Consider the following 14,127-nt stretch of genomic DNA (forward strand, 5'->3'; position numbering starts at 1 on the left):
TTAAAAAAAAAAAAAAAAAAAAAAAGCAATATATTGTAACTAGTTTAATTTCTTTATATAAAGAAGTATAAGATAAAAACTTTATGAAATTTTCACATGTTTTAGGCTTTTAGCCACCAACTATATATTATTCAACTTGATTTTCACATCGAAGCTGGAGCTACAATTGCAAAACCAATATCATAATGAATCCAGTCTTTATCAACTTTACCCACCACCTATACATTATTCAACTTATATATATATATATATATATATATAAATTACCATAAAGATTTTTTTTCACCAAAGTGATGCTACTTTTATCAAAAACTATTTTGTTAGTCCTTATTCTCCAATATGCAGTGAAAATTTTACATATATTTACAAAATTATCACTATATATCAAATTTCTTGTAGGGAAATCTCTTTCACGTTAATTAAACCCTATATACACACAGAATGAGAGTTATCATCATCATTCTTATGCTAATATTAGGAAATGAGTTATGAACTGAATGATGTGATGTTATATATTGATAATCTTATTTGTGAATATTAGGATATGAGTTATTTTCCTGGAAGAATGACATCTTGCTTAAGTTAAATATATTGTCATATATTATATTTCATTTTTTTAAACATAGAATGAAAAATAAATATTTTTTTGAGCATAATTGTAATAAATTACGCCTAGAAAAGATTGACAAACCTTGTTAAATGCAACAAATGCAACTGTCAGCACAAAAAAAAAAAAAAAAAGAAAAAAAAAAAAAAGCAAAATGGGAAGTCATGGGCAAAACAGAAGATGAGAGCAAGCTGCACCATAATCTGAGGAAGAAAAGAAATGAGTTTCTCCAAGATTGAGAAATAGCGTTCATAATTCAGATATATGTGGTAGAAGTATATCGAAAAATTGTGCCTCGGGTCTGTACGAGTGAGATGATATAACAATGCTTTATTCAAGAATTCCCATCCATATAGGTAGAAGAAAAATCCAGTTGAGATAAAGAACACAGAACCAGAAATAAAACCAAACGCATGTCTCCTCCAAGAAGTAAACATGCTCGTGAAGAAAGACCAAAGAGAATGCAGATCAGGAAGTTTTCTACGACTTGAACTCTTTGCTACCTGGGGCTTTCGAGCACTCCAATCTGTAAGTGTGGGTTTCTTACTAGGCTGGAAGTTTAGAGGATCAAGAAACAAAATAATTGGGAGTGCATACACTATAGGATAGATTCTCAAGTGGACAACAAATCCATACCAAAGTGCAGCTTGTATAAGACAATCTGTGGTCACAAAAACATCAGACACATTAAAGATGAGTTTTTTACTTAAATGTACATAACTGTTATGTATAGGAACTATGAATTAATCAAAGAAAGCCACATTAAATAGTACTAAATTTCATGTAACATTGTCTTAGAGCTAAAACCAACTGGCAAAATGAAGAAATGAAATAAATATGGGTTTAGTAACCTGCTCAATGAGCTAAGAAATTGCAAATGCAACTTGCACGGGGTAGCTCAGTTGGTTCCTAGGTGGTAGATTGTGGACAAGGACAAAGGATCGAGCTTGACGACCGCAGTGTAGGGGTACACCCATTGTTGTGGGCTCCTTATGGGAGCCAAGCACTGGTCCTCTCAACTAATGGGCTACTAAGTCACCATGATTTAGCCATCCAATGTCCTGTCGGGTCGGGTGTGGGGACCTGAGGTGGAGAGAATTTTGCCTTTGTTGGCAAGGGTAAGAAACTGCAATGCAGGTATAAATCTTCCACAACTAATTTCTGAAGTTAAACTAAAAGATATTAAAGACTTACCATTCATGAGACCAACAATGATCCAAAGAGCCATAGCGCAAACAATGGGCTCACAGTTTCCACAAGTTCCAATGGTAAAGGTAAATGGATTGAAAAGCTAGACCATAACAGAATAGGTACTCAATTCCTCCGGCACCCCTCTTAGCTTCAAGATTTTGTGTATGAGAAACCCCACCAGCAGATCTGCCGCACGACACAATTAACATTTCAATATAGAAAGGTCCTTAGAGAACACTTTTGCAGCCAAAAGAAAGAAAAAAAGAAACTTTTTTTTAGAACTACAAGAAATTCAGAAAATAATAGCACAACTAAAATGGAATGTATAGAAATACCTGAAGCAGAAAAGAGGAATTTTCCCCAAGGGTGAAGGAAGGAATTGGGGATGCGAGGAAAGCGATTAAGGGTGAGTAGTGATAGGTGGATCTTTAGTAGGGGGAATCCCCTTTGGCCATCAAGGCAGCGGCGTCGGAGAATACAAGGTAGTCAATGTCGGTGTATTGAACTTCCATGTGTGTATCTTGCCATTCGCCGTAGAGGATCAAGAAGAAGCAAAGAAATGCAAAGAATAGCAGCAAAGAGCGGAGGTTCACCACCGCCATGGTTTTCATCAACGATTAGATTAAGCAACTGCACAACTCAAACTGTAAGAATTAAATTAGCTAAAGCCATGTTAGCGAGTACAAAACTTTGGTTGCATATAGCATTATATGACGATTTCTTTTGGTTCCCTAGTAAAATACTTTAGAGAATTATTGTTTTGGAAATTTAGCCAATTGGACTTAGGTGGATAGCTTCATACAGTAAGTTAGGATATATGCTTCCACTCCCCAAACAGTTTATTTTAAACAACTCGAGCAAAGCTGAATTCAATACCTTTGGTTGTGATACTGAGACGGATAAATTGATGGTAGGTTCTTGCAGAGAGAAATCATCTCTATTCTATCACAGCTGTCAGAAGCTTAAACATTGGCCTTGGTTACAAGAGCAAAGGGGGGAAATTGGCAACTCTTTGTGTTCTTGGACTCAGATCCTGTTTTGGTCTGTCAACCTCATTTTCAAAACTCTCAAATCAACTTGCACTGGTAGTCTTGTCTTCATTGATTCACCATAGGAACTGTTGGCTTCGCATCTCATTGAAGTTGTATTTGTGAGCTTAGTTCCAAACACCCTCTATTGGAATTTATGGTAGGGGTGAGGGTTTCATATTGTAGCATTTCAGAATTTTACCATTCAAGACTTAGGGCATCCTTGTACTGCTAGACTTACAATGCCTTTTTATAGGTCATTTGTCATCTCAGGTTCCTTGTTTCAGCAACAAAGACATCAACAGTCTTATAACTTTCCATATGCAACAAGGATTGCTCATAATCTTGCAGGAAACTGCAATAGATTCACAATTTGAAATGGTGAGGAAGACGGCCAGATTCGCTTAGCAGCCTCAAGATCTCTCTTGCAAAATCTTGGTTGCCAGTGAGCAAAAGCCCATTTAAAACCCGATTGAAGGTGAATCTTCTAGGCAGAAATCCTCTACCCACCATTTCCACTAGCAACCTGCCAGCCACCTGCAAATCATCTGATTTCTTTCTAACAAACATTGAGCTGATCAAGATATTGTACGTGTCCAGATTGGGTAAGCAATCCCCACAGTTCATTCTGTCAAATACCTCTAGAGCCTTCTCGATTTCTCCTTCATCACAATAGTAGCGGACAATAACATTGTAAGTCTGAACATTTGGCTCGCATTTATCGTCCTTCATTTTATCTAAATACTTCACAGCCTCATTCATCCTCCCTCTATGACACAATCCCCTAATAACCGCATTATAGGTCACGGTATTAGGCACATAACCTTTCCTCACCATCTCCTCAAACACCAAAATAGCATTTTCCACAGTATCCTTCTTACACAACACTTGAATCAAAGCATTGTAAGTTGCAACTGAAGGAAGCACGCCAGCTCCAACCATCTCATTAAATATCTTCCGAGCTTTATCAACCTCACCAACAACTCCAAAACCATGAACCATAGTTGTATATGTCACTATGTCAATATCACACTTCCGCTTCTTCATTTGCAAGAAAAATTCCCAAGCTTCCTTAATCTGACCTGCTCGAAGAAAGCCTTTAAGCATTATATTATATGTGGTTATGGTTGGATTCAATCCTCTCTCTACCATTTCCTTCAAAATGTTTTGAGCTTTAGGTGTTTGTTTAATCAAACAAAACCCATTCACAATTATGTTATAGGTAATAGTATCAGCTCTGAATTTACCCCTAAGCATCTTCAACAGCCTATAGGCCATCTCTGTACGCCTCAATTTGCAGAGTACATCAAGAAACGTATTGAAACAATTCAAATCCTGGGGGCAACCGTGTTTATGCATAGCCAAGAAAACCTTCAATGCCTTATCGGCTTTGCCAGCAGAAATGTACCTTTCGATGATGATAGAGAATGTCTTGGGGCGAGGGCCGAGCCGTCGGGCCTGCATCCGAGCCACAAGCTTCCAAAGAGTCTTGTAGTCGCGCATCCGGGCGGCGATATCTATGGCGTGGTCGAATGCAGCGGCAGAGTGAGCGTAAGATGGGTGGCGATCGAGGTGGTTGAAGAATTGGAGTGCCATAGGGCCGTGGTTCCAGAGGCGCTTGAGGACGGCTTGGACGAGCTCTGGGGTCCATTGGGTGAAGTTGTGGAGGGTTGAAGCTAAGGTCTTTGGGTCTTCCTTGAGGATGTGGTTGGAGAGTGTAACAGCGTCTATTGGCTGGGCCGACGACAACACTGGAAGTGTAAGAGAGGCGGAGAGGTGGCGGGACAAAGAAAAGGGCTTAACGGGGGCGCTGGTGGGGATTGTACTGTTGAGTCTGAACATTTTCTGGAGCAAGAAATGAATCGTGTCATTTTACATTAACTCGTCACTCATGTCAAGAAATTTGTAAAGAATTAAAAAAATAAAAACAATTTTGTGACCTTATTCCACTTTTGTTTATTGACTACAGGGATGGAAATAGACCGAGCTATAGAAAATTAGGTCTGGGTCTGCTATGAAAATCTAAGGCCAAAACCTGAGCCGTATGTAGGCTTTTTGTTAGGCTAAGCCTGAGCCTATAATTGGTCTGGCCTCGGCTGAAGCCTTTTTAAAAGGCTATTTAATATGTAAGCCATTAAAATACTTCAAAGCCTATTTAAGGCCTACACGGTAAGAACACTTAATAAATAATTAAACAGTAAGAACTAAACAGGCCACAGCCGTAGGTAACATAATAAGTTAGTATTACTAACACTTAATAACAATAAAGAATATCATAGCAAAGTAGCAATGTTTATAAATTATAACAGCAAAGTAACATACTAACACTTAATAACAATAAATCAATAATGAATATTGTAGCAAATTACCAATGTTTACAACACCAAAGTAGCAGCAAATTAGCAATGATTACACAGCAGACTCTTTATAACAGCAAACTAGCAATGCTTACACAGCAGACTCTTTATAACAGCAAACTGGCAATGTTTACAAAGCAGACTCTTTATAACAGCAAATTAGCAATGTTTACACAGCAGACTCTTTATAACTGAAAATTAGCAATGTTTATAATAGAGACAATCAAGATTCACTGAGCAGCACAAGAATAATTACTATGACTACAGAGTGTAAACACATAAAGCCCAGATTGAGATTCACCCTAAAAATCCAAACTTTAGTCAAGAAATCTACGCAATTTCTGAGATGAGAAGCAGCCAAATGGAATTCTAATCCCTTTGGATGGACTCGAAGCTAAGACGGGAAAGACCGAGTGGAACGTACCTCAGCAAATAAGAGAGCTTCTAGATATGGGAAGGAACGTATAGCAACGTCGTCAACTGCTGCTCGCAGTGGAGACTGGAGGCGAAGTTCAGCTCTCGCCGGCGCCGGGGCGTTGACCGGAAAGGCAGAAATCGCAGAAGTGCAGAAGGCATTGACTCATGGGAGCCGGGGAGGAGCAAAGATGCAGAGGACGGAGCGAAAATTGGGTAGGGATTTTACATTTTAGGGATTAGGTTAATTATTATTATTATTATATTAAAAAAAATAGTTTTCAATTTGGTACGCTATCGGAACCGTTCGATTTAGAACAAAATGTTATCGATTGAAAAATAGTTATAAATCGAAATCGAAATCGAATTAAAGCGGTTAGATCTGTTTCGGTTCAAACAAAAAGAATGAACCGAATTATCTACCCCTAATTGGTATATATATTTGGAGTTACATTGTAAATACAAAAATATACGGAGTATTAGCTATACAATGTAGTGCGTAAGCAAAATAAATCATTTATTACGTAAGTAAAGGGTCAAGAAAATCTGGAGGTACATCATTTCACTCTGTGACTCTGTACGCCTAGGGGTGAGCAAACGGTCAGTCGGTTACATAACCGACCGAAATTTTTGACCCTCGTAACCGACCGAAGGTGGTTCTATGACCGACCGTCGGTTTGGTCGGTTACCAAAAAACCGACCAAAATTCAACATTCCAAATTCAAATGAAAAATTACATATGCATGCATACTGTTTAAACTTTTAGACCAAAATAAAAGTTACTGGCCACTGCTAGGCACTGCCCAAAAGTTCAAAGAGCAAATTCACAATCAACAAAAAGTACAATCAACAAATTAATTTAAACCAAAGTGACAAACAAACTACAAAAACAATCCATGAAAAATTGAAGAACATTCTGCCAAATTGCTTCAATTCCTTCAAAGTTCAAACCTATATAATAAAACAATGCAAATTAAAACAAGCAGCAACATTGCAAGACAAGTAAACATTACAAAACACTAAACAGTAAACACTCAAAAATGAAAATTAGAACTTTAAAACACAGGGCACTACTGCACAAGCACTCTAGCAGTAAAAGAAATAAAAAATTTACCAAATTAATTAAACACTTAAACTGTTAAACATGTAATAACATATTTAGTATTAAAAATAAAATGATTTATTCATAAAAAAAATACACTTAATAAAATATTGCCAATTAAAAAAATTTAAAACAAAAATTAAAAATTTACCTGAGGGGGAGGTTCGGAGGTGGACTGTCGGACGGACTAACTGGGCATCGTCGAGTGGGCGGAAAGGGATCACCGGTCACCGGTGTCTGCGTCTCGACCAACTGGGCGTGATGGCGTGAGGGGCTAGGGCGGTGAGGCCGTGAGGACTGAGGGCGTAGACGGTAGACTTAGGCAGTTAGGCGTGGACTAGAGAAGTTTCGTAGAGCAACAAATCCAACAATGGAGGTTGGACCGTCGGAGAAGACGAGTGGATGGGAGAGCCGAGAGCATCGAGCCGTCGACTGAGGAGTGGGATTTGGGAATTGCGATTTGCGAATTTGCAATTAGGATTTAGGATTGTTAGATTTAGGATTGAATTTGCAATTAGGATTTAGGATTTAGGCGTGGGGCAAATTATGCTATGGACCCTTGCAAGGTGGACTTGGGTCCAAAAATACGTCGTTTTTGTCTTCTTTTTTTTTTCTTTTTTTTTTGTAAGTTAATAAACATATTGCTGAATATAGAGTTGTCCAAAAATGTGTGAATGTAGAGATTTCAAAGTGTGAATGTAGAGTATAGAAATCGTGAATGTAGATTTATGATTGTGTGAATGTAGAGTTGTCCAGAAATGTGTGAATGTGGAGGTTTCAAATTGTGAATATGGAGTATAGAAATTGTGAATGTAGAGTTATGCATGTGTGAATCTGTAATAGAGTTAAAGAAGTTCTAGCAACTTGTAGCCTTGTAATGTGTGAATATGGAGTTATCAAGTTGTGAATGTGGAGTATAGGACCTGTGAATATAGAGTTTTGAATGTGTGAATGTGGAGTTTACAAATTGTGAATGTAGAGTATAGTGTATGTGAATGTAGAGTATAGTTATTAAACATATAATCCTGTAATGTGTGAATGTGGAGTTTACAAATTGTGAATGTAGAGTATAGTGTATGTGAATGTAGACTCAGGTCCACCTTGCAAGGTGGACCTGGGTCCACGGCATAACAACCCTTAGGCGTGGGCAGTGGGCTAGTGGGTTGGACTTTGAGCTCTCACTCTTATCAACTATGGGCTTATATGTATATATATATATATATATATATATATATATATATATATATATATCGGTTATCGGTNTATATATATATATATATATATATATATATATATATATATATATATCGGTTATCGGTCGGTGCCGACTCTCAATAAACGTAGAAAAACTGAAAAACTGAATTTTTTTTGAAAGTAATAACCGTAACCGACCGATAACCGATTTTTTTGATCGATTAGCGGTTAGCGGTCGGTTAATCAATATTTTGCGCACTCCTATGTACGCCTCACCCTTGACTAGAGCTGGTTAAGGGGTTCCTATCCCTACAAATATACTAAATCACACAGCCTTTATATTGTACTATACTAATGAAGAATTACAATTCGAATAATCAAGTCAATATAGGATCGGTTAAAACGCGAATATTGGTGTATGCACGCTCCTTGATCCACATGAGGGCCTCGCACCATGCTAAAGCTTCTGTCATTTTCTGTATGCAACCCAAAAGGCCATTAACCACTATCACGAACATGCAATCCAAAGGGCCTAATAACGCGAAGGTCGCAGGTTCGAGACCTGCATGGGCCAAATTAATTTTAATTCCACATTAACATATAAATCGGCCCTTTATCTTATAATTACGATATTACCCTCAGCCCTGCCAACTTGCCTAGATTCGTGCCATTACAGACGGCGCTTTCTTCCCTTTCTCTGCAAAAATGTCACTCGCCGTTAAACACTTCATTATTTTCTGTTTGGTTGTTCTCTTCGCCTTTCTATCGCCGTTAAACGCCGCCGTCTCCGATCAGATCCGAAAGCCTCTGGGGATCCGGCGGGTCATCAATCGCAACCCGCAACCCGACTGCGGCGACATCGGGTCTAAATCTCAGTGCCTACAGAGCCCCAAATGCCGGTGGTGCCACAGCGACGCCATTGATGACTCCTGCTTCACCAAGCCCGAAGCTTCCCGATTGCCCTCCCAGGTCTTCGTCTGCAATTGACTAAAACCTGCCTTTTCCTCTTTTGACCTAATTTCTTCCCAGTTTTGTACAATCCCTCATCTGGTATTGCGTGTTTGTGAAATTAGTTCCCTATCAGATTACTTTTCAATGCTCTGGTAAAAATTTTGAGTTCTATGCTTTACTGTGCGAGGATTTGAGATTTCTATTCTTTCGATTTTGGAACCCCCAATAATAGAATGAAGTATGGAGAGAACTTATTGTCTTATTCTATTATTCATTGCTTTTTATTGATCTTTCCTTTTTTCTTGCACTGCTAAATTTGGAATCTTTATCTTTATATATATATATGATGGAGAAAGGAGAAAGGAAAATGATGGTGATGGGAGGTTGTGCTTAGTGAAAATAAGAAAGTGGTGAATTGTTTGTGCTTTTTGAGTCCAGAAATTGCTGTAAGATGTTGATGGCTATTACTATTAGTTGAGGATAATCTTGTTTTGTTTTACATTCCTGGCAAAGCTTATGGAATTCATTACATTCTTGTTTTGTTTTACATTCATTGCAAAGCTTATGGAATTCATTACATTCTTGAATTGCATTTTGTGGGAAAGAAGTCTCTGCATTGTATTTTTCCATGGTTATTATAGAGCTCTGGCATTTACATTGTGGAGGGTAAGAGGGTTGCAGTCACCCTTTTAGGATCCATTAATGGAGTAGATACTGAACATTGTGCTTTTAGGATAACATCTGAAGGCAATATTAGGTAGTATGAGCTGCAAGTTTCTTGTATTTGCAAACTACATTGCATTCATTTAGGCACGAAGGGGTTGCGAATAGTGTGCGTTCAGATCTTTGATTTACGGGGAAAGCCTGATGCTATGCTCTACTGCAATGGGGGAAGCTCACCATTTGACTCTAGCTGGCAAAAGGAGCATAATGAGGTAAATCAACTTAGGTTGTCGTAGCTGAACCGGCTCAAACAAATAATGTCAATAAACAATTCTCATGAGGAGTTAAATTTGGAATCTCGTAGTTACCAAGTTAATCTCCTGACCAACTTAGTTGGGATTGTCCCATGTACACATGGATATGCTTTGTTGGACTCTACTTTCCTGTTTGCAAAGGTAACATGTCCTGTAAAATTTTAACTAGAAAAGAAAATAGTTAAATAGGTCATTGAATTATACGCAAAAAATACAATAGGCAAGTAATTACCCTTTACTGATAAAAATGTTGGCAAGATATTCTTTTGTTTTGGTTTTCTTTTAATCGTCTTTTCTTTTAACTATGATTTGTAGCATTACTATTTTAACAAAATCTTATATATTCAACCTTTCAAAGGGCATTAAGCCAATCATTGTCTTGTACCTTTCTGGCTAAGATTGAGCAGACTTGAAATAGATGTACTAGGGATATGCTTTATGGTTAAGATTGGGCACACTTGTAATAGATATACTAGGGATATGCTTTATTTTAAACATGGTTGGCAAGCTATTGCATATAAGTTTCTTCCGAAGGTTGAATTCCAAATCCAAGGGCCCTGGCCCAACAGAGCGTGGTTGTTCCCACACTGTGGCTGGTGAGATTTGATCATTGATTTTTCTTTTGAAACTTTACTTAAGTGACCAATTGAGCTGCTTATGCGGGCAAAAAGAATTTAAAAGTTATTGCATATAAGTTGGGTTTACTCATTGCACACCTTTACTTATTGGCCGCATGTTTCCCTCGCCATCCAAATATTTTTAAACAACTTAATATCATCATCCAAATATTTTTAAACAAGTTAATATCGTCATCCAAATATTTTAAAACAACTTAATAATTGAAATAAGGTTGAATTTCACCACTCCATCCCTCACAATATCAAACATTATACAGTATCAAATGGTACATAGAAAAGTTTTACATTGAAAATAATAAAATAAAATAAAATAAAATCTATCAAAGATTTCAACTTTGAATCTCTATCACAACTTACACATTGATTAAGATGTGTTGGCATATTGGCATAGCTTTTTGTACCCAAACTTAAAAACCTCCGCCCCAACTACTACCAAAATCTCCACCACCACTCCAACTGCTCCCGCCGCCGTCATTGCCACTCCACCCACTACTACTATGATCCGTATAACTACTTGTATGACCGCCGCTACTATGACTCACAGTAGTCGTATGTGTATCGCTCCCGCCTACACTATGAGTGGTACTCATATGACCCCCGCTACTAGTATGATTGTCAGTAGTACCATGTCCACCGATATTCGTGACACCTGTATATTCGCCACTATTGTGACTCACAGCAGTTGTATGTGTATCGCTCCCACCTACACTATGAGTGGTACTTGTATGACCCCCGCTACTAGTATGATCGTCAGTAGTACCATGTCCGCCCTGATTACTGTCACTACCAATCGGGGCGTGACCTGCATGTTTGTGACTACCACCGTCGTTATTGGTAGCATCACCGGTGCAAGTGTCTGGCATCGGTAAAACACCCAAATTAACTATTGAGAGATTTTCGTAAAACGGTCCCACACCAGGTGTACTACTTTCCTTACCGACTTTTCTTCCACCACCACCGCCCTCGCCCGAAGCGGCGGTGGTAGAAGTTTTATTTCCTTCATCAGGACTCTTGGAAGGCTTACGCTTTCTAAAGAAACTGCCACAAGCAAATACAACCATGGAAAGCAAAGAGACAGAGGCAGCAATCATGAAAACCATGAAAGCTGGATTATCGCTTGCATGCACCCCACCACCCATGACTACAGAATGTCTACCCATTTCTTATTTCTTTGCAAGATTCTCCAGAGATCAGAGTATATATATATATATATATATATATATATATATATTGCCCTAAACCCTATTCATCTTTGAGTTTGATCCAATCCCATATATACAGTGAATGGATGTGACGCAGAACGTTCGAGTTCAATGCTTATAATCCTTAAGAGAATTTTTGGTAGTTGACTATGACTTTGAACGTAGAAAATTTTTCCTAAACTCCAAAACGCGGAAAGTTACATCAAAGAAATTGCAATACAAAGATTAATTAAGAAATTGAGGGCAATATAATATAATGCAATAAACGTTTGGTTGGTTTTCCAAAACAATTGGCTTCAAAACCACTTGCTGCATATCAAAACGTTGAGGGTCCAGACAATGCACACCCTTTTTTAGTGACCGTGAGTTTCTCGTTAAAAAAATATAAAAATATTTTGTCACAACATATCATGTGTACAGTAAATTAAAGTTGAATTTGTATATAGATAATTAATTTGTACTTGTCATGAGTAAATTAAAGTTGAATTTGTATATAGATAATTAATTTGTACCTGTCATGAGTAAATTATAAGTCAAATTTTGTAGGCAGCACAGTATCATTTAAGTGGTGGTCTTTTTCTCATCATATAGATGGTTTCCTTCTATTAGACTAGTGTGGCACCCACAGCTTTCCCTGCCCGGAAAATGCTATATTGTTTGATCAGCACTATACTATTTTGCTAAAGATTTAATTTCAGCAAAGGTTTTTTAAGTATAACGATTTTTACATTTGATATTCATCTTTTAATTTGGACAAATATTATACTTGATTATCAAAATATTTCCACTCCTAATTCTTCCGTCATCTTAGCACTAGTTAGCCATAAAGTTCAGGGGTAAAATCATTTTTTCTTTGCCTGGGTATCTTCTTCCTCTTTGTTCTCAGCAGTAAAATGGATTGGTTGTTAATGTATTATTTAAAGCGGTCATGGATTCATATTTATGAATTAAGCATTTTAGCTAATCTACAATAAAATGTAGTTTGTAGACAATTTAAAATCAATTGGCCTATTAGCTCAGTTGGTTAGAGCATCGTGCTAATAACGCGAAGGTCGCAGGTTCGAGACCTGCATGGGCCATTTTTATTGTATTTTCTACAGCCAAACACACCCTCAATACTCTAAAATTACGATTCCACCCTCATGCCTCCTATTGCCGGTAGTCTGTTCACTTTGTTGGGCAAGTAATGTTGCTTTCTATTAGATTAGTGGATAGTTATTTGCCCCTAAACACTCTAAAATTACGATTTCACCCTCATGCCTCCTATTGCCGGCAGCCTGTCGGGTAAGTGGTGTTGCTTTCTATTAGATAAGTGGATAGTTATTTGCTCATCTGCATATAGGTCTTTTGGATATCGCATCAGGAGTTAATAATGGAATCCATAACTTTTGTTAGTAATTACTAATTAGTAACCTTTTGTTGCTTCATCCCACAAGTATTGTTGCTTGCTGCTGATAGTGTATTTGAAGAATTGAAGTTACATAAACTCGTAGCCACATACTAAAATAAGCGTGTCTCGAAAAGAATAACTAAATAGGTTGAGCATTATTCATGTACTTAAGGTTAATAAATTTTTCAGGGTCGTTAACTTTTGCACTGAAAGTGGTAGCCCTCTAGTTATCATTATCAATGAATGCCAAATGTGGATGGAAAAGAACTGGAATGCGGTGTGCTGTCACATTCTCCGTGAATAGAACTAAATTGCGCACTAGTTAGCTAGAAGTTGTGGCAACGAGGTGGATCTCTCTTTGTTATCGTCTTGCCCTCCTAGATATGTTGTTGTGCGCGTCATGTGTGATATGCCCGGGGTGACCTTCTAGTTTTGTTTCGTCCACTTCCCTTTATCCCAAAAAAGGTTAACAAGTCACAAGGCCACAAGGGAAACATTATCAAAAAAAAAAAAAAAAGTCAAGAGGGAAACCACTCGCAGCCACTATCAAAGGTATGCAATGAGTAAACTCTGTCTTGTGACCTTAACTGGCAAGACCACAATGAGCTAAATCATCTAGATTCCTCATAATTGATCAGCTCAAATTAAAAAGACAAATAGATCACTCCCGCTGAGAATCAAACTTGTAATTTTATAATTACTAAGTAAACCGCCTAACAAACATATCTAAGTGATGGGTAAATATGCACATGTATTAGTCGGTCCGTAAATCACCTGTCCGTCGGTCACCCAACCTGTCCGTCAACGGTCACCCGGTCCGTCGGCCGCATGATCGGAAGCAACACACCTTGTGGATTGGAGGCTCACGAGCGCAACAGTTGCTTGATGTGACGACCGACAACTTTTCGGGAATAAGGGATCCGTGTTTTCATCACCTCGAGTAACTCAACCACTTCGAGCAAACCGATGCGCATTTTGCGGAGTGACAGCCCATATGCCCTCCACTTGTATGAGACACCATGTGCATAGTGAATCCACTTTGTATAAATAGGGGTCATTCCCCTCACTGGGGGGGG

The 14,127-nt window shown here is 38.1% G+C and overlaps 2 protein-coding genes and 1 non-coding gene across 6 annotated transcripts; 1 reads left to right on the forward strand and 2 right to left on the reverse strand.

Moving 5' to 3' along the window:
• Positions 1-827: 827 nt before the first annotated feature.
• On the reverse strand, positions 828-7,190 carry LOC116032173 (pentatricopeptide repeat-containing protein At1g74900, mitochondrial). 4 transcript variants are annotated; one of them, XM_031274610.1, is made up of 6 exons: positions 5,608-5,827; positions 2,675-4,671; positions 2,134-2,442; positions 1,802-1,984; positions 1,459-1,711; positions 828-1,268 (listed from the first exon to the last, which is right to left on the reverse strand). In XM_031274610.1, the coding sequence occupies exon 2, from the start codon at positions 4,666-4,668 to the stop codon at positions 3,193-3,195; it is 1,476 nt and encodes a 491-aa protein (XP_031130470.1). In that variant the 5' UTR covers positions 4,669-4,671; positions 5,608-5,827; the 3' UTR covers positions 828-1,268; positions 1,459-1,711; positions 1,802-1,984; positions 2,134-2,442; positions 2,675-3,192. The 4 variants fall into 4 exon arrangements, with proteins under 4 accessions (XP_031130470.1, XP_031130469.1, XP_031130471.1 ...); XM_031274609.1 differs by lacking the exons at positions 1,459-1,711; positions 5,608-5,827 and adding an exon at positions 6,851-7,190; XM_031274611.1 differs by lacking the exon at positions 1,459-1,711 and having other exon boundaries at positions 2,134-2,428.
• A 3,676-nt stretch (positions 7,191-10,866) lies between these two features.
• On the reverse strand, positions 10,867-11,619 carry LOC116032318 (variant surface antigen D-like). The gene has a single exon (XM_031274818.1). It carries the CDS (start codon positions 11,617-11,619, stop codon positions 10,867-10,869), a length of 753 nt encoding a protein of 250 aa, XP_031130678.1.
• Positions 11,620-12,666: 1,047 nt separating this feature from the next.
• TRNAI-AAU lies at positions 12,667-12,740 on the forward strand. The gene has a single exon. It is a non-coding gene; the product is annotated as a tRNA-Ile (tRNA).
• Positions 12,741-14,127: the final 1,387 nt, after the last annotated feature.

The sequence above is a fragment of the Ipomoea triloba genome, chromosome 10, assembly GCF_003576645.1.
Source record: "Ipomoea triloba cultivar NCNSP0323 chromosome 10, ASM357664v1".
Lineage (NCBI taxonomy): Eukaryota > Viridiplantae > Streptophyta > Magnoliopsida > Solanales > Convolvulaceae > Ipomoea > Ipomoea triloba.

Excerpts from the sequence above, each read along its gene's own strand:
- LOC116032173 (XM_031274609.1), bottom strand. The coding sequence starts at position 4,668 with ATGTTCAGACTCAACAGTACAATCCCCACCAGCGCCCCCGTTAAGCCC.
- LOC116032318 (XM_031274818.1), bottom strand. The coding sequence starts at position 11,619 with ATGGGTAGACATTCTGTAGTCATGGGTGGTGGGGTGCATGCAAGCGAT.